This window comes from Saccostrea cucullata, unplaced genomic scaffold (assembly GCF_032062105.1).
Source record: "Saccostrea cucullata isolate Sc308-1 unplaced genomic scaffold, CSIRO_AGI_Scuc_v1 ctg1462, whole genome shotgun sequence".
NCBI lineage: Eukaryota > Metazoa > Mollusca > Bivalvia > Ostreida > Ostreidae > Saccostrea > Saccostrea cuccullata.
Window position 1 is genome coordinate 68,342 of NW_026926506.1, and position 21,648 is coordinate 89,989.

At 32.5% G+C, this 21,648-nt stretch overlaps 1 protein-coding gene across 2 annotated transcripts in view; it reads right to left on the bottom strand.

Annotated features, from left to right (window-relative positions):
* The window catches only part of LOC134271879 (sortilin-like), a 41,847-nt gene that overhangs the window by 18,511 nt on the left and 1,688 nt on the right, over positions 1-21,648 (bottom strand). Inside the window, exons 2-11 of one of the 2 annotated variants that reach the window (XM_062754091.1) lie at positions 16,412-16,471; positions 16,044-16,108; positions 14,108-14,207; positions 9,753-9,929; positions 9,494-9,520; positions 7,752-7,822; positions 1,048-1,124; positions 793-926; positions 529-612; positions 36-96 (exon numbers count right to left, since the gene is read on the bottom strand). In XM_062754091.1, the coding sequence (XP_062610075.1) occupies positions 36-96; positions 529-612; positions 793-926; positions 1,048-1,124; positions 7,752-7,822; positions 9,494-9,520; positions 9,753-9,929; positions 14,108-14,207; positions 16,044-16,108; positions 16,412-16,471 (856 nt within the window). The remainder of the gene's footprint in view (positions 1-35; positions 97-528; positions 613-792; positions 927-1,047; positions 1,125-7,751; positions 7,823-9,493; positions 9,521-9,752; positions 9,930-14,107; positions 14,208-16,043; positions 16,109-16,411; positions 16,472-21,648) is intronic. The other variant, XM_062754093.1, reaches the window with a different exon arrangement.

Here is a 21,648-nt window from a genome sequence, read left to right on the forward strand (position 1 = left end):
AAAAGACAAACATCTCAGTGGTGAACCCTGCTTACCTCCTGGGTTATCCACATGCATGAACACCAACTTCTCATTCATGTCCAGCACAGAGAAAAACTGAAATCAAACAAAAGAGTAAATGGACTCCATTAAATATAAAATCCTGACCAGAAAGTTATTACATGAAATGAAATTCATTTTCCACCTTTCAATTAAACCAAAATGTATACTAAAACTTAAACATGTATCAGAAAAAAAATAAAAGGTGTCCTATTTCTATAAAGTTTGATAAATATTAGCTCCAGGTTCTACAGCAAAACTTGATTATAATGAAGTCACTTGGACCTATGAAATTACTTCGCTATATCCTTAATTTGTTATAACCGTAAGAGAAATTCATTAAATTTATATAGCTGGGGATCTAAGATGACTTTGTTATAACCGTGAATGCGCAATATCCATATTCGTACTAAACGAGTTTTACTGTATCAGTCAATGAGATTTCATTTGACAATGACTCCACTTCTGTTTGCATGAACATGATCTCACCCTATCTCCTGTGATGGTTGGAAGCTGAGCTGTATGCCAAGTTTTGCCTTGATTGGTCGATATTTTTATCAGTCTATTCCCTCTCTACAAAACATCAGTTGAGATTAGAAATCCTTAAGACCTCCTTATAAATATTTGATATAATAAAATTCAATGTTTAATCTCCAAAGACAGAATCTCTACCAAAACAAGTGAAAATTTGTCAAAACTTTATCCCCTTCTTCATCTTTAAAAATTCACTTAGTATTAACTTTAGGTACTTACTACTTGTGGTGAATAAATTGAGGCATAGAGGAATTTTTCCTGATGTCCAAATGACACGACGTTCTCTAAGATTTTAGTTTTACTGCCTGCCGTCCCATCAGAGAACCGGTGTAGTATATACCGTATAGCTACAACTGTAAGTAAAGAGTCAACAACACACAATATACTTATATATATCAAACAGCTTATTGTAAACATACACGTTAACAATATATTAATATCTTTAGTTTTTGTAATATACATGTAACAACATACAGGTCGCTAGGAATGGGTGAGTCTTCTGAGGATCAACTGTTGCATAGATTGTTCTGGGGTCGTCGTCTATACTTCCCCTGTAAAACACAGAAAACAATCCATCACCATGTTTACAGTATATAAAATATATTTATAATAAATATATATATTATGGACGAAGTGCGCATGCCCAACATGTAAGACACACATTCCTGGCAGAGGGAGAATTTTTGCCAAAAACCCTGTGAAAAAGTGAAACTCTGAATTTTAAAATGCAGTGATATTAATCAAGATATTCTTCTATGTGTTATGTGCAGATTTAAGTAGTTTACGGAAAGAAATAGATACACCAAAGAGTTGGTAAACTTTTCGGTAAGTCAGTGGCATTTAACTGTTAAACGGTGAGCGATACTCATATAGCTAAATACAGTGTTATTCTGTCTTCACAATGGCGGAGATCTCTAAAAAGCGAGCGCTAGACAAAACAGATGATACGGGTGAATTGTCAATGGAACAAGAAGAACAAGGTAAACAGAAAACTGAAGGCTTTCAACTTAGAGAAATTATGCAGGGCATTTCCAGCATACAGACAACGCTAGCTAATTTCATGTTACGACTCGATGGTCAGGGCAAGCATCTAGATGACATTACTAAAGAAATTAGAGCGAAGAACGGTATTCAGGAGAGGCTAGAGAATGTTCAGGAGCAGGCCAATGATACTATCTACCTCGTAACAGAGTTGCAGGACAATCAGAAGAAAATGGAGAGAGAATTAAATAGACTCAAAGATTACGTAGTTAAGCTTGAATATCGTGTGAACACGCAAAATAGTCAAATTATCGACCTCAAATCAAGATCAATGGAGAACAATATTATTATCAGTGGGTTGGAGGAAAAAGGTCCAGAGAGAAAGTCCCCGGAAAATCTTGCTAATATTCTTAGAAATGTTTTCATATCTGAAATGGAGATGGAAGAGGCCACAGTTAACGAACTCCGAATAAACAAACTTTTCCGCATGGGGGAGTATGATGTACAAAGAAAGTTCCCGAGACCCATCTGTGTACAATTCAGTGATAAGACACAAAAAGACCTTGTGATGAAGCATATTAAAGTCTTGAAAGAAAAAGAATCAGTTATAAGAGTAGCACAGCAGCAGCCGGAGGAGATCCGAGAGAAGAGAAAGCAACTCTACGAAGTTCAAAAGAAGTATGCGGAACGCAGTATCGAGTCAAAAATCAAGGGTGATAAACTTGTATTTACGCAAAGCAACTCCGTTTACCGGGAGAAAGTCGGACCTTTGCCTACCGCAGACGAAGTGATCACAGATGACGTGGTAAATATTGCCGTTAGTACAGGGAAGTCCATAGAAGATAACGGGAACCGGTTCATGGCACACGCTACACAGGTCGACTCCTACAAACAGATCAAGAAATCGCTGGTGGATATCATGCGTGTCGAGACTGTGCCAAGCGCGAGTCACAATATTTACGCCTACCGTTTCTCAAGTAGTGATGGAGTGGTGCACGAAGGTTCAAATGACGATGGAGAGCATGGAGCCGGTAGGTTGCTATTAAAAACGCTGGCCGATAACGAAATTAACAATGCACTTGTAGTTGTGTCAAGATGGCACGGAAATAACATCGGACCCCGTCGCTTCTCGCACATTAAGGAAGCAGGCCTCGGTGCGGCAAAGAAGTTACCAGTCTCAGTTTGATATGTATGTTTCAATCTCGCATATCAGGTGAATTCCGACAGTTATTTGAGTGGAACACTATCTTGAACCAATCTTATTACCGATAACAGTGTTTAAAAGTGAAATAAATATATCAGGTGTGTTTATTGAAATATTCCGGAATATTTTTTTCTACCTAATTATTCCGGCTCTTTTTGAAATGTTATATTTCCTGTTTTGTCTTTCGCATTTGGTAAACAATTTTCTTTTCATTTCAAATATTGCCTGGTGTTAACATAATATGTGAATATAGTATTTGACTTAAATACCACATAACAATGGGGGAATCTATGCACATAGTCTCCATAATATCAAACAAGTATACATTATCTAATTGATACAAAATAATCAAGTTATGATTTGTTTAAAACCTGAGTTTTCTCTGTTATTGTTTAAGTTATTAAACTTTTATCATAACTTTCTATGCTCATATCCTTTTTTGCTCTTAAATAGAAAAGTCTCTGTGCATAGTATTCTCTACAATCCGTTAGCATTTTAATTTTTATAAATGTGCCTACTTCCAATTTATTATCATAACTTTATAAAAAGTTTTTGGCAAAATCCCCCCTCCAAATTATCAACAACAAGAGGCATGTCTTTTTTTCCCATACTTTTTTCAATTTTTTTTTTGCAATTTTTGTTTTTGACAACTGGGGGTCAGCATTATTCATATCATCATATAGACATTTATGGGACATAGTGAAAATAACATAAAAATACTGTCAGTAAACTGCCAAGGCCTGGGGGATATAGATAAAAGAGGTGATGTTTTCAAAAATCTAAAAGCTAAGAAATATAATGTTTATTTTCTTCAAGATACACATTTTATGGAAAAAGATGAGAACATGATAAGAACACAGTGGGGGTATAAAGCTTTTTTTAGTTCTTTTAAATCGAATTCAAGAGGAGTTGCCATCTTATTTAATAACAATTGTGAAGTAAAAATATACAACGAGTTTAAGGATAATGAGGGAAATTATCTTATTTTAGATGTCATCATTGAAGACATACCTTTTTTATTGATAAATATATACGGTCCAAATTGTGATAGACCCAATTTTTTTTTAAGTTTACTTAATACAATAGAGGAGATAAACAGTTCTCAAAACATTGTTATTGCAGGTGACTTCAATTTAATTTTTGATAAAGAGTTAGATTCAACAAATTACAAAAATTTAAATAATCCTAAATCACGACTTGAAGTTTTAAAACTTATGGATGCTCTAAACCTAAAGGATGTATATCGTGAAAATAACCCAAACTTAAAAAGATTTACATGGAGACGAAAAAACCCAATTAAACAAGCTAGGCTTGACTTTTTCTTAATATCGGAATCTTTGTTTACCATGACTCCTTCTGTAACTTACGAGAATAGTTATCGTTCTGATCATTCACCAGTGGTGTTAAATTGTAAATTAAATGAGTTCATAAAAGGAAGAGGATTCTGGAAATTTAATAACTCTTTACTAACTGATAAGGAATTTGTTAAAAAGATAAAATATAAGATTGAAGAGGTCAAAGTTCAGTATGTCTGCCCTGTTTACAATATGGAAAGACTTAGTTGTCTAGGTAATGATGATATTCAATTTACTATTAGTGATCAACTTTTTCTTGATATTTTACTAATGGAGATAAGAGGAAAGTCAATATCTTATTCCACTTACAAAAAGAAGGAAACAAATGAAAGAGAAAAACAATTAGAAAAAGAAATATTTGAATTAGAACAAAATTTAACAGAACAGTCAATAAATGAACTTTCAGAAAAACAAACAGAAATAGAAGAAATAAGAAAAAAAAGGTTTAAAGGACAATGTATCAGGTCAAAGGTTAAATGGATTGAGGAAGGAGAAAAACCATCAAAATACTTTATTAGTTTAGAATCAAGAAACTATGTCAGTAAGCAAATTCCAAAAATAGAAAGAGATGATGGATCATTTGTTTCTACTCAGAAAGATATTTTAGAGGAAACAAAGTCTTTTTATGAACGCTTATATAAAAAAAGGGAAAATGTTGAATCTGAAAATATTCATGAAAAATTAAAAACCTATAAAAATATTCCCAAGTTAAGTAAAGAAGAATCAAAAAGTCTTGAAGGTCCAGTGACAAATTCTGAAGTTTTTAATTTCCTAAAACAAATGAAAAATGAGAAGAGTCCTGGCCCCGATGGATTTACTTGCGAGTTTTTCAAATTATTTTGGAAAGATATAGGTTCTTTTATTACAAGAGCAATAAACAATTCTTATGATCTAACACATTTTACAGAGTCAAATAAACTTGGAATTATAACTTGTATTCCAAAATCAGGAAAACCAAATCAGTTTTTAAAAAACTGGCGGCCAATTAGTCTACTAAATGTTGTTTATAAAATAGCTTCAGGTTGTATTGCTGAACGAATGAAAACAAAATTAGATAAATTAATCAATAGAGATCAAACTGGATTTATAAAAGGAAGATTCATAGGGGAGAATATTAGATTAATATACGATTTGATGCATTATACAGAATTAAACCAAGTACCTGGTTTACTAATGCTTATAGACTTTGAAAAAGCATTTGATACAATTTCATGGAAATTTATATATCAAACATTGGACTTTTTCAACTTTGGGCCCTCCATTAAAAAATGGATTGAGACTTTCTACAGTGGTATTAAATCATGTGTAATACAAAATGGTATTATCTCAGACTATATATTTCCTCAAAGAGGCTGTAGACAGGGCGACCCAATTTCACCATATCTCTTTTTGTTATGTGCAGAAATACTTGGAATTCTTATTCGAAATAATAAAGACATTAAAGGCATAACAATCGAAGGCGAAGAATATAAACTTTCACAATATGCTGATGATACATCCCTTATTTCAGATGGTTCACCTACCTCAATGGATGGTATTCTAAGAGAACTCGATTATTTTGCAAATATTTCCGGTTTAAAAATTAACTTCTTAAAAACAAAAATGGTTTGGATTGGAAGTAAGAAATATTCCAAGGAAGTTTTTCACCATTCTCGATGGAAGCTTGATTGGGATAATTCAAACTTTGATTTGCTAGGAATAAAATTTTCAGTTAATCTGGAGGAAATGCTTGAATTAAATTACATGTCAAAATTAAATGATATTAAAAAACTCCTATGTAGTTGGAGTATGAGGAAACTTACCCCAATTGGTAGATTAACAGTAATTAAAACTCTTATAATACCAAAACTAAATCATCTGATTCTTACACTACCAAATCCTAAACCTGAATTTCTAAAAATGTTTGAGACAGAGTTGTTTCTTTTTTTATGGAATAGTAAAATACATAAAATAAAGAAAAATGTTATAATTCAGGACTATAAATATGGAGGGCTGAAAATGGTAGATTACACAGAATTTATTTCTGCACTTAAATCAAGTTGGGTTAGAAGACTCATTCATTCAGATGCAAAATGGGTAAAGTTGTTTAAAGCTGAACTAAAAACAGACATTGAAAACATGTGGATAAGGGGCTCGGATTACATTTTAAACTTAACAAAGAATTTAACAAACAATTTTTGGAAAGATGTCCTTAATTCCTGGGTAAGACTTATAAATATAAACCAAGAAAACAAACATGTGTTATTAGAACATATATGGAATAACCCATATATATTGATTAATGGAAAATCTTTTTTCTGGAAAAGCTATTTTGAGGAAGGCTTTGTCTTTTTAAATGACCTTTTTGATAATGATGGTAACTTTTTAAGCTTCGATACCATAGTAAACTTGAAAGTGAAAACAAATTTTGTTGAATATAATGGTCTTAAGAGGGCTATATTAAAAAGACTGAAGTATGCAGGAATAGAGGACATAAAAAGATTAAAGGTTATTGGACCAAATATTCCACATTCAACTTTCATTTTTTATAGAAGTAATAAAGGGTGTAAAGATATGTATAAAATATTTATAAATAACAAGAGAGAGCCAATCAGTTCTCTTTTAAAATGGAATGAAAATAATGTTTTCTTTGATGAAGCAGATTGGAATAAAATATTTGAACTTCCTTTCAAAGTTACTCAGGAATCCAAATTTCACTGGCTCCAATTTCAAATATTACACAGAATTATTCCAACAAATTATTATCTTTTTAAATTGAAGCTGATAGACTCACCAGCTTGCACTTTTTGTTTAAGTGACTTAGAAACAATTGACCACTTGTTTGTAGAATGTTTCAAAGTAAAAGATTTATGGTGTAGGATTGAAGAATGGGTTTTGGACAAATTTGAGATGCATTGTAGTTTTGATAAAATGTCAATACTTTTTGGAAAATACGAGAACAGGAATATTTGTAAAGTACAAAACTTGATTATACTTACTGTAAAACAATTTATTTTTGCAAGTAAATATAAAAGTATTCCAAAACTAAATATCGACATCCTAATAAAGAGGATTATAGAGAGAATTTTTATAGAAAAGGTGTTGTTATTACAAAGTTGCAAATATATGGAATATGAAAGGCACTGGCAAAAAATCTGTGATGTTCTTTGAAAAAAAATCATTTGTTTTTATGGTAAAACGTTATTATATGCTAATTTTAAGGATTTACATTAGCTAATTATAAACATTTGAATGCATTTTTCTACGACTGCTGACCCCCCCCCCCTTTTTCTTTCTTTTTTTTTAATAAAATAAAATAACTTTCACGTATACAAGTAAACTTTGTACTGCTGTAAACTAATGAAATTATCAAGACAATTATCGTGTATATGTGTTTATATGTTGCTTATATATATATGTATAGTCTGCTTTGTGTACTTGTGAAAGTCAATAAAAAAAAAAAAAAAAAAAAAAAAAAATATATATATATTATGCCTTTTTATGGCAAAAGGATCTTAAAATATAAAGTCTTGTATGAAGTAAATTTTTACTTAATTTAAATAAATTTTGTGAATCTTTATTTCTTTTCCATTTTCTTGTCTAATGAATATAAGTTCCTACCACAATTACCATAGATTACCACTGTGGTGAATTTTTACCATTTATAGGTCTGTACATAAGTGTCGACCATCCTCCAGGTCCTACCATTATCAAAACTGGCGTATAATGTCTGAAATGGAAAAATCATCACCATGGTAAAGTATGCGCCATTAGTAAAGTCTACAACAGAATGTCAACAACATTCCAAGATCATGCCTGGACCTTGGTATTCAGTCACTCTCCTGAACTGAGTGATCTCAGACCCCTCCTAAGGTGACCTCAGAACTATCCATTACATTTTTCAGTGCATTATATAATTCAAAAATAAAACTGCTAAAGATTGTGTGAAGCTTTTTTTCACAGATGGAAATGGCGACTTTCTGAGGTTCAGTTTGGGTGATGCATAACCAGGATTGGTGAAGGCATTATGACACATCTTTGACTTTAAAAAAATTATATTGAACACTGAAACTTCTTAAGTTTAAGACTAATATTTCATAGCTGGAAGTGACAAGTTTACACATTGCATAAAGAATCATTTTTAATTGGCATGTATCAGAAATTTCACAAAAAATATTGAAGGGGGGGGGGGGTAACAATCCTTTTATGGAGATGAGTTATGATTCTAAACTTAATCATCACACACCACTGTAAGCTGAATCATGCAGAATGTATCATATATCTAAGCAGACATCTGTGCGGATATTGACAAAGTGCACCAATGGATTAAATCTAGTATGTAAACAGCATAGAACTGTTAAATTCATACATAATTATATATAATATATTATATATTAACTGAATTTGTGAATATTGACATATAAAGACAAAAGTGTGGCCCTGATCTTCAATCTCTGGGCATAAAAGTTCTTGCCATTTATAATATCTCTTTGCACATATTTCAAATAACCAAGGACACATCCTTAAAACTTGTTGCATGCTCAATTCTGTTGTTAATATATCTAATTCAAAATACCCACAATCATGGCTGTATTAACTTTTATAATGAGTGAATAAAACATACTCTCTTAATTCTGTTGACAGAAATCCATATCAGCTGTTACCTAAGATTTTCTTTTCATTATTAGTATTTGTACCCAGATTAAATGTTATTTTCAATTCATGCCACATTCTTTTGATTAGTTATGAGACCTTTTTTAGATCCCGACATGCAAAGTTCTTCCTTTTTAATACCACCCTGCAGGATGTTGATCCAAAAGAATTCAGAGCCCATTAAACTTTCAGTCACAGGTACTTAACCAGAACAACTGACATCTTCATAACTCCAATTCACATTCATTTTAGTGTTTAAATTTTCTTACACAATTCAACAAAATTCAAGACTTAACATCCCTCTGAGCTTGCTTTGCTTTGCTTTATGAACTATTCCGTCCCCCCCCCCCTTCCCATGCACATGCTTTGCAATTATTACGTGGTCCGCTGGGTTTGTTTTTTGGTTAAAATTTTACCCCTATTTCCAAGGCTTACTATTAATTAAATCACTTGCCCCTGAGGATTCTGCAAGACTGGAAGGAAAAGGGGCTCTTTAGGGTTACTTGCCTCTAATAATGAATTCACTAGGGTTCTTTTGGGGTATTTAAACATGGACATGCCTCTATTACTGAATTCATTGTTGTTCTTCTTTTGTGAGGGGAGCATTCATTGAAAGTTTTTTTTTAGTGCAGCTCTATATATATATATATATGTGACAATGACAATGACGACACAATGAGCTAGCTACATGAGCTAAGCTTTACAACACAAAGGACATGATATAGAAATGAAAAGTATTCATACCTACCATCAAATTCTTATTACCACTTTTAATCTGTGACAAAGAATGCATGATGTATGTTAGCATTTCCATTAAAAGAAACTATAGTTAATTAATTTTTTTTAGAAAGAATGGGTAAGATAAATTAAACACTGATTTATTTATGCAGTGAAAATTAGGTGCTGAACAAAGTTGCATGATAGATTGTTCTCAGTGTATTTCTGGTGGGTTATTATGCCACCGAATGATCCTCCCCTTTATCATACACTATCCTGTCTTTTCCTACCTTTGTTGACAGGAGAGCAGATGAAGCTAGCAGATAATCTTCATGTGCCTTGTTTGGGTGAAACAAGATTTCCCCGGTCAGATGGAAAGGAAGCTGGGACTCATAAAAATTGTCACCTCCATCTTTTGTGATGAACAGGCGTGACCCTGTAGCGTCGCCGGCGTCCACTAAGTAGATCTGTGAGAACAGTGATAGCCCTTAGTTTTTAATAATAACAAATATTAATTTATTTAGTACAATCAAAATTCAACATAATCACCTGATACTGTAAAAGTATTACATTTAGCAGTGTATTCTATTTAGCGATTTTGGCGGAAAGCAGAGTCCACTAACTCAATTGAAATTCTTTAAATGTCTTGTATATTTTCTTTAATAAATAGCAAATTCACTAAATCAAATCTACGCTAACTTGCTGAAAATTGAAATTCCTCCAAATATGGTACACGCCAAATGTAATACATTTACAGTAGATCTAAAGCAATTCAAGTATAAAAATCCATAATGATGGTTCTTCACTCATTGTACACTAGCTGAGAGAATATATACTGTATACAGGGAATTTTTCGGCCCCGTTTTATTTTTACCCCTTTAGCCCTAGTCGGAAATGGGCGAATTTAAAACGGGGCGAATTTAAGGTAAGGTTTGCGTTAACAGGGAGATAACTCTTGCGAATCACCAAAGCGTTTGAAACAGGCGACTTTAAACCAGCGATGCTAAGCATCTCGGAAACGAATTTCCTCTGTCATACTTGATGTTTGTTGTCACTTATTTTTAGGACTAAAAACAAAGGACGTTTTTCAGGAGAAAGTCTTATAACAAAACAAAGCATAGGAATCTTAGAAGCATTTGAGATTAGCGTGATGCAAGTGGATGAACCAATAAAGGAGGACTTGTTTATTTTCGATACGGAACGTGGCAAGTTGCACGACCATTCCGATCAGAAGAAAGTCATTGACGCATTGTGCTGTTGTGTATTTCTCGCTTCACCACTACACTAAAATTTTAAGTGAGAATGGGAAAAAAAAGAAAAGACGTGAGAGTATCCTGTAAAGTATTATGCTATATGCAGTCCGAACAGGGAAGAAAAGTCACGGTGCATTTGACAAAGTCCAATGATGATGTTGACAGTTTGATTGTTGATAGTATTTTCATCAGGTAATTATTTAACTATTCATTTTACTGAAAGTTATGAATGATCTACTGACTACGGATTTAAAAACGATGAATAAACAGTACAAGGATGTCAGGATGTGACTAATATCCCAACATTGCCAAAAAATAAAAATGCATTCATTCAAGAAATTATGAAAAATAAAATCCTTGCTTTTTGGGCCTAATATTTGTAACATTATTGGAACAGGTATTAAATTGTTCAAGTTACCTTTTTAAATGAGGTTTGATTTAATTAATATCTCATTTTCTAATTAATAAAAAAGAGATACAGATTGTGCATGACAAGAATATTAATTTTCTTGATCAAGTGCATTTGTAAATTTTATAATAATTTCATATTAATTCTTCATTTATTATATTGGAAATTTATTCATTTCATTGAGTGAATGAAACTCGAGTAGTGCAATTCCTTATGCTATTCTTTAAATGTTATTGTAAAAATGAACACATATGATTTCAGATCATGGGTCATTAATTGGAATAGATAAGAACCAAAAAAAAAAGTACTTCAGTGTTTCCATAAAAGATTTGTGCCATCAATCAAAGTAGAGGTCATCCCATATCAGCTCAAGAATATTAAAGAAAGTTAGATGGATCAAGCTAAGATGTTTAACCAGACATGGCAAAATCAATGGAGATTTGGAGAAGGAACTTCTGACTTGTTATACCCATTGCATATTTTTATATGTCTATAGATTATAGAAGAAAATTTAATGTTTAACAATATCCTATGTAGTATATACATGCTGTTTTCCATATATTTAGAAAATATGTGTGTGATGATTGCAGTACAAGGAAATTAATACATGAACAATTAAGATTAATATTTTTATTCATTAAATTTTGTTCTAACCAGGACCTAATATGCTCAAATAAGTATTTCTGAAAACTGCAGTGAACATGTATAATTATATCTACTGTAACAGTTTAAAACATGTCACTGGAAATTGTAAGGTTGTTAATTTAGTAGGAATGATAAGACCAGTTTAGTAATCTACTAAAATTAAAATATTTCACAAATACATGTAGTTTATTTTAAATTGTTTACATTTATAATCTTTTAATTTTTTCTGTATTTTGATTTTAAAAAGGAGAAAATTTTGTTATATTTAGATTATTATGTCATGGATATCAAGGAGATATACATGTATCTATTACTGTAGCATTGTTTCTTTTTCCCAGTTCTTGACAAATATTTATGACAGTGTTATTTTGCAGAATCTTTGAAATCAGAAGTACTCTGTAAACTCATTAAAGTATGATTGATGTAATTTAGAATTCATCTTTATTTTGTTCTGTCTGATATTTCAATTTAGATTCTCAGACTACCTAATCCAATGATTGAGCTAATGTCCATGAAGTGTAGAAATAGGTCATCCTTAAAAAATGTTTGGTTGTCGGCCTCTCCAAACCTGACTAAAATGACCAGACTGAAAATTGTTTTTTAATGCAGAGCCGTATTTTTTTTCCTTTTATTCCTCTAATCCCCCTTTAAAAAATGTTGTTGAGGATTTTCTCACCTACCGATCCCAAAATTTTACCCTGAGCCAACATTACTTTAAAGATAGCATTTCTAGAAATCATTTAATTATAAAAACAGCAGCGATGCGATGCTTACAACATTTCACTCAAAAAATGCCATACTGTGATACATGTATAATGACAGTCACCAGCCATAACTGAATAAAGGTATTTGGCTACAAAGATGTCTAGAAGTTACTACATGTTGGAATAACTAAATCAGCATGAGGTCAAATTCATAGGATTTTAATTGGTTTAGTTGCAACATGTTCTGAAGTATGTTTATATACATATACATGTACTTCTAAAGGTGTTGCAGTATAATTCATGGACAATTTCATCAGAATATTCAGATGTAAAGATAGCCATAAATACTAGAGTTCTTCCATGGAATAAATTTTTAGACCATCATGTAGCACAGAAGGAGTTTTATTTTGAATATTTTTGGCCAATTTATGCCTAAAAACAATATCAAATTGAAAAACAACATATAGTCTTTAACATTCACCATGACAAGGTGATCGATATCAATGTTGCCTTTAAAAGTGTAGAAAAAGTCTGATTTTTATGTTCCGAACCCATAATATAGCCCCTGTTTCCATGGAAATAATATTGGGGACATACATATTTTTTTAGTTCAAATTAATGAAAATGATCAAATTAATAACTTCATGGATTTTGATGGAATCGGTAGATATACAAAACGTTGATTTTTATATTTTTGTTACCATGGCAACGGTTTCACTTTATCAAGGAAAATTGAAAAATCTTCTTTTTTACCCAAATTTTCACATTTTTGATAAAGGAAAATTAAAAGTTTAAATAATATAAGTATTAATTATACTAATTCAGGTCATTTTAATTATAAAAGTTTGATAATTAATAAAATAAATCAATTTTTTCAATGAAAATAATATTTGAGGTGAAATATGAAATACGTTAAATTTGGCGTCTTTTACTAAAAAAATGGGATGGGCAATATCTTTGAAAATCATATTAAATGATGAAGCTAATCTCCCTGAATAAATTGATATATGGCATGTGTGCATATTAAAAAAAATAAAAGTTGGAGGGAGACGCAAACCTTACCTTAAAGTAAATGGTAAATATCTTAAACAGAAACAATTTCAGGGCGAATTTAAAACGGGGCAAACTTGTTTCCAAATATGACAGGGCGAAAATAACATGGGGCGAAAATAACCCTGTATACAGTATTTTAAATTGCAGTGGTTTAAAAATTCTTAGAAGTGAGTAGGACTACTTTTCTTTTCTTTATAATACAGTTTGAATTACACTTTTAACTCTGCTCTAAACTACAAGTTATATCACTGTGAAGTTTTAAAATAATATTTTGCACACTTAAGTTGCTTCTTTTAATGAATCCATTTGGCAAAAGGAAAGTAGTCAAATTCACACATGTTAAATTAACAATGGGGGAAAAATGTACATGGGATGGATTTTTTTTTTCTCAGTAAAAATTAAAGAATCAAAATAAATGATTTCAAATAAATATCTGTTTTAAAATAAAATGCTGTTTTGGTTTCTTATTAGATAATCAACAAGGGATGTAACTCTACATAATACTAATCTCTTCTCTTTTTGTATAGAATTGTCTCCCTTCCCAGCATTATAACTAAGGGAGGTAACCTCAGGCCTCGTACCTTCTTTGTGTTGTGAGGGTTTCTATGGACACCATTGTGTTTGTAAATTCTCGGTTGTCTGTTTAGCATCACTGGCTTAAAATGAGCCCCAAAGTCTGTGCTAAAAAAAAAGGAAACTTCAGGGTAATTTTACTATTTACTATCCTGATAATATGAAAACAAGATGTGTTTGTGAAACACTATGCGCCTGGCGGCAACAAAGTTCAAAAAATCTATTTTTAGCATATTGGTCACAGTCAAGGTCACAAGGTCATTGACCATGGTTTCATCTGAAAGACCTTAATCAGTGAAGTATGCATTCCAAATATGAAGTCCCTATCTTCTATGGTTCAAAAGTTATGGCAAAAAGTGTAAAAAGCTATTTTTAGCATATAGGTCACAGTCAAGGACACAAGGTCATTGACCTTGTCGTCGTTTGAAAGGACTTTATTAGTGGAGTATGCATACCAAATATGAAGTCCCTATCTCCTATGGTTAAAAAGTTATGACAAACAGTGGAAAAAGCTATTTTTAGCATATAGGTCACAGTCAAGGTCACAAGGTCATTGACCTTGATGTCATTTGATAGGACATTATTAGTGGAGTATGCATACCACATATGAAGTCCCTATCTCCTATGGTTAAAAAGTTATGACAAACAGTGGAAAAAGCTATTTTTAGCATATAGGTCACAGTCAAGGTCACAAGGTCATTGACCTTGATGTCATTTGAAAGGACTTTATTAGTGGAGTAAGCATACCAAATATGAAGTCTCTATTTCTTATTGTTCAAAAGTTATAGCCAAGGTTAAAGTTGACAACAGACAAACAGACAAACAGATAAACAGACAAACAGACAGGACAAAAACAATATACGCCCGGGATCTATCGATCCGGGCGCATAAAAATATATATCTGAATTTGCTGTAAGAATGATTATAATTATGTTAAAACAGATTTTAAAAGTATTTTAAAATGCAATACTTTTCAACCAGGATATTTAATTTTTGGTATAGATGAATGATTACACCTATATTTATCAAATTACACAAAATAAAATTCTTTAAAGTGGAAAATATCCATGAAAATAAACTGAAACTAAAACAGTGCCTAGATATCAGCCATCTTTCCTGCTTTGTAATATATAGTTATCCAGGTTCAATCCAGGGTGTACGGCAAATTACCTTGGGTTTATTCCATACACCCTGAGGCTAAAGAGTGTATGGAAAACCCAGGGTAAATCCCTGTACACCCCTGATTGAACCGGAATAAGAATATATTTCCTATGTAGCTATAAAAATTAATTGTAAACATAAATTCAATTCACTGTGTCTCAATCTACTGATAAGATTTACGTCTTGTCATTTGCTTTTAATCTGCATAGAAAAACTAGGCATTGTGACTTCACGTTTCATTTATTATCCCGCTTCAGACAAATTTGTATATTGCTGATTGGATAAAAGCTGATCACATGACACCCTGAAATTTTCCGTATTACGTCTCCGTCGAGGCGTTATATGAAAATCGGGCACACAATTCCGTTCGCAGCGTTGTTATTGTAAATAAAAATGGCGGCTAAGAAACGGTTTATGTAGGTAGTTTAGTTAAATTTCTTGTTACTGTAACGATATTTTATGTTGATTGTTATTGGATCAAAACTTAATATTTTCATAATATGCACAAATATTTTTTTTATATTGATAAAGGTCTTCAGCGGGATAAATTCGTAACACAACTTACTGTGTAACTAATAGTACCCCCATCTCCAGTTGGGTGCATGGAAATTTACACCCAACTTTGGAACCAATCAAAGCTTGTCTTACAAGCTACATAGGAAATAATTTTGTGTCCTGAGCACTATTAGAGTACATACGACCTTACGTACTTACTTAGTCCTCTTTGTGCTTAGAGCATGTAAAGCCTGACACAGGACCTAAATGAAGACCAAAGTGTCTTACCTTTTGTAAACTTTGGACGGCTTAACAGTCCCAAAGCTTTCCTGTGTAATTACCACTATCAGGTCCTATATTACAGTGAAGAAAATCGAGGATTTATAACACTATAATGTGTACAAAGATCACAGCATCAGCACTACTCAATCCAATGCAACCAAATTAAAATATAACATGTACACGTTATAGTTTACAGAGTTTAATCAGGACAATAATAAGAAATAGAATTTTTTTTTTCTTATTCAAAATTTCTTTTGTTAAAAAAGGCCTTTCAAATTGATGAATCTGTGTGGGTATATCTGATGAGAAAATTAAATTTGGTCATCACTTAAACATTTGATACAGTTTACAAGTAATCAAACTTTTGACCTTACCCCGTTATTTCCGCACCACGCCAGTGCCATGCTGTAGTACGACTCGTTTTGAAAAGCATGCTGCAAAGATAAAATAAATTCTTTTAATTGGACATAATGTATATGGCTTTGAGCCTTGCTAATTACCCCAACAAACGGACCATGGGTCACACTGCTCACCTGAGTCAATATGTTGTTCTTCATATTAAGCAAAGGGCATTTTTCCTCTAGTATGTAAAATTTTGATAAAAATCATTGCTTATTGTGGCCTAACTCTAACCACACTAGTCCTGAATAGAAGAAACTAATGAATCTAAACTTGTCTATCTGAAAATTAATGCCTCCAATTTATAAATATCATGACTTAATCATGTATGACTACTCCTTTTAGTACTCCTTTTCTCCTCTGTAGAAAAAAAAAAGATTTTTAAAGACTCAGAGGGTCATAATAAGAAAAATATCTGAATCTAAACATAACCAGAGGACACGATTCCTAAGGAGAAAGCAAATATATACAAGAGGCCCAGGGGCCACAGCGCTCACCTGAGCAAATCGGCTAGGAAAAAGCACATATCAGATCAGAACTGAAAGTTTACTGAAGTTGGGGGGGGGGGGGGGGGGGGGGAGGGGGGCTTGAATTTTAACACCCTATATATTCCTATGTAAAACTTTGATCGGCCATATTTGCTAATCCCTACCCCCTGGGGTCATGATTTAAACAAACTTGAATTTACACTATCTGATGATGATTCCACATTAGTTTCATCTTTCCTGGCCAAGTGGTTCTTGAAAAGAAGATTTTTCCTATATACTCCTATGTAAACTTTTGATCGGACATTTTGGCCCCACCCTTGCCCCGGGGGTCATGATTTGAACAAACTTGAATCTACACTATCTAAGGATGATTCCACATGAGTTTCAGCTTTCCTGGCTCAGTGGTTCTTGGGAAGAAGATTTTTAAAAAATTTTCCCATATATTCCTATGTAAAACTTTGATCGGCCATTTTGGCCCCATCCTAGCCCCGGGGGTCATGATTTGAACAAACTTGAATTTACACTCCCTGAGGATGTTTCCACATGAGTTTCATCTTTCCTGGCCTAGTGGTTCTTGAGAAGAAGATTTTATAAAAATGCCATTAATTTTTCTCTAAATCATAATTATCTCCCCTTGGAAAAGGGTGTGGCCCTTCATTTGAACAAATTTGAATCCCCTTTACCCAAGGATACTTTGTAGCAAGTTTGGTTGAAATTGGCCCAGTGGTTCTTGAGAAGAAGATGAAAATGTGAAAAGTTTACAATGACAACGACGACAGACAACGGACAAATTGTGATCAGAAAAGCTCACTTAAGCCTTTGGCTCAGGTGAGCTAATGATATATATAAACAGTGGACCTTCAGATATCCGGATGCTTCTAAGTATCAAGGCCCCAAGATCATGAAGCATCTTAAGCTTAAATCAAAAAATGTCTTAGATGCTGAATTTTTTTTAGAGGTCAAGCAGCCCAAAATGAACATTCTTTCCGATTTTGTATCATCAGTCTACTGTTGTATGCAAATTATGAGTTTCCTTTAACAAGTTTTAAAGATTTTATAGTAATTTGAAATTTGGACTTAAGTCTAAGTCTGTGTCATGATCCCGGGGCCAGATGATTTTTCATCGAAACGGAATATTTAACTGTTATGATATTATTTTTGGAGAAGAGCTAATCCCAAAATGTTCCATTTTTACGATATTTTTAACTAAGCAGGTTCTGCTCATTAAACTTTCATTGAAAATCACCACATTTTAAAGCTGATAAAATTATCTAAACTTTCCTTATTTGACAATCTACTATTTATGGAGTTCAATTCTCGGCAAAACTTTGTACTTCAAGCATAAAAATTGTTCAAATCATTCGATTGTCACTATTGTAAACAATGCTATATGCCCCTGTTATCTCGCGAGATTTGAGCTTTCTCGACTCCCCGGCAAAAGAGCGGTAGTAAGTTAGATAACTGCGAGGTACTCGAGATATTACTCAATACACTAATCAGATTAATTGATTTATCTACACATGGTGAGCCATAGCTTTCCTGACTGCAGTGTTTACTTTGTATAACAATCCCACAGCTGTTACATCAACTCTCTATTGACGGGTAATCAAACCAACTATTTGGATTTATCTAGGGTGACTTAAAGGCTTTATTATTTTGGACAAACATTGAAAAATCTTACTTTAATCTCACAACCTTCTGAGCTTAATATATCCACTATACATTATAAACAAAAATGTAACAAAAAAAATGTTTAAAAAAATGTTTACAAAAAAAATTATCTGATCAACATGATCAATTTGTGATCGGAACAACATTGCATTTTAAATATCAACTTTATTAAAACCTAGCTTGGAAATGTTAAGACTTTCTTTAACATGTTTAAATATAGTATACACATATTATATGATTATAGTTTTAAAAATAGTCAGAAAATAATTTTTGAAAAGAAATACAATGTAATGATATAGAGAGGCACACACAACCCTAAGCAGTTGGTAATTATAGTATATATATTAAATAAAATAATATATAAAAATTTCCCCTCTCTAAGACGCTATATCATTAAATCACCTGATGGTTAAAAATTATACAAAACCCCAAGGTCTCGGAAATCAATGAGGTGCGACCTATTAAGTCACATATCTGTACACTTCAGTGAACACAATGTCAATTCAATTTCTAAATAAATCAAATGTAACATATAAAATCTTTGTTGTCACCTGAAAATCATTACAAAATCTGCCAAAAGATCACATGACAATCACAATTTTTATTTTAATTAATGCATCAGTAAATGGCAAGTGTAGCCAGTGTAAAAAATAACAAGAGGCCCATGGGCCACATCGCTCACCTGAGCACTAAGGGTAGGAAAAAGTAGAAAATGGTTTTTTAATGTAAACTTTAAGTTTAAATCCAAAAGTAGTCCTATGACCAATCATGGATTTGCTAGTTTTTAGAAAATGATTTTTAAAGAATTTTCCTATATATATCTTTAAAAACTTTGATAGGCCATTTTTGCCCTGCCCTACCCCTGGGGGTCATGATTTAAAAAAAATTTGAATCTACACTACTTGCGCATGCTTCCATATAAATATGATGAATTATGGCTTTGTCATTCTTGAGAAGAAGATTTTTATAGAATTTTCCTATATTTTTCTAGGTTAAACTTTGGTTGGCCATTTTGGCCCTGCCCTACCCCCGGGGGTCATGATTTGAACAAACTTGAATCTACACTACCTGAGCATACTTTCATATAAATATGATGAATTATGGCTTTGTCATTCTTGAGAAGAAGATTTTTAAAGAATTTTCCTACATATTTCTATGTAAAACGTTGGTCGGCCATTTTGGCCCTGCCCTACCCCCGGGGGTCATGATTTGAACAAACTTGAATCTACACTACCTGAGGATGTTTCTCCATAATTTTCATCTTTCCTGGCACAGTGGTTCTTGAGAAGAAGATTTTTTAAATATGCCACCAAATTTTCATTAATTCCCTATTATCTCCCCTTGAATGAGGGTGTGGCCCTTCATTTGTAAAAACCTGAATCCCCTTCACCCAAGGCTACTTTGTGGTAAGTTTGGTTGAAATTGGCCCAGCGGTTCTTGAGAAGAAGTCGAAAATGTGAAAAGTTTACGGACAGCTAGACAGACAGACGGACGCCGGACAAAATGTGATCAGAAAAGCTCACTTTAGCTTTCAGCTCAGGTGAGCTAAAAAGTAAAAAAAACATGAGCTCTCTGATGTTTTAAAACAGAGAATTTATCTTGAAAAATTTATCTAGTACACAATTAGTTCAAAAGGAAATAAATAAAGATACATATATGTTTCTATAGGCTGTGAAGTTTCCTGTATATTTGTTTTGTTAGACATGTTTGGTTAAGGTATCTAGGCTTTATTAAAGCGTCACCTGGTAACAGGGCTGAGTAAATTCATCTTCACAAGCCAAGGGTTCTCGGTTCCCAGTCCTTGTTTGTGGGGTGACGGGTGGACCGATTATCCGTAGCTTGCAAAAACAGATTAATTTGGACTTTTTTTTTGGTCAAAGAAAATCATTAAATTAGGCTAGAAATAGCCACTCTTTCCTTTCTTATTTTTTTTATCTGCAATTGGTCATAGATCATGTTAAATTTATACAAAACAGTGCTATCAAGCAATTTGAATGATAAAATCTTATTTCTCTCTCACTGAAGATCCCTGAAAATAAACTGTTCTTTATCCTATATTTTATCCGCCTCATAACTCTTTACAGTCGTCTCTATATGGATAAACTAGCTGGATTTGAATTGTCTGTTGTATTTCAGAAAAGTAAAATCAAACGAGTGACAGTGTAATTGCGTAGAGACAACTAAATTTTAAGGGTTGGGAGGTGAAGAAATATACAGATTGATTAGGCTTAAAAAAAAATATGTTTGTTTCCTGTAACATTCCCAAAAAATTATAAGGGTCCGTAGGTCGGGAATTTTTTTTTTCTTTTTTTTTTTTGGCTTATGAATGCTCAAACATCCCCGGACTGAATAAACTAGGTGTCATATTTACAGTGGACACCCAACATGGCATCCAAAATGGCTGCCAAGCGGCAGAAAACGAAGTTCAGAAAGTAAAAGTTGTAGGGGGAAATTGTTGATATAATAATGATTATTCTTAATAACTAAGGTAAATTTTTATGTAAACTAGGTTGACATATTTTATCTCTCAATTTAAGCTACAAGCTAATTTTCTTTTTTTAATAAATTGAATCAGCTGATTGATCAAACGAAATTTTGCCATTTGTCAGAAAAAAAAATCCACCCGGGGGTAATTTGAATGGGTGGGTCGGGTTACAGGAAACAAACTTATTTTTTTTTTTTAGGCCTTAAAGAATGTTTCTAAATTTAGGGAATGAAATTTAATTAATTGACCAAATTGCTATAAAGAGGAAAAATTTTTCCCAACAGTGCACAAAAGATCTTGCACCTTTTTAGCATTAAGGGATCAGTAGCGTTATCATGGTCAAAGACTAATATATTAAGCCATAATGCTATAGTTCTGCAGCTATATTGAAAGTGCATTCAAATTAAAGAAAATTAAAGAAAATGGGTTTTTTTTAAGTCAAATATCAAGAAAAAATTAAATATTAAATGTAATTGTATAAGTACCTTTCAAAACAAAAATTTTTATTAGTAAACTTATCGATTTCATTCAAACCATTTTTCATAACCATACCCCCCCTCCACCTACC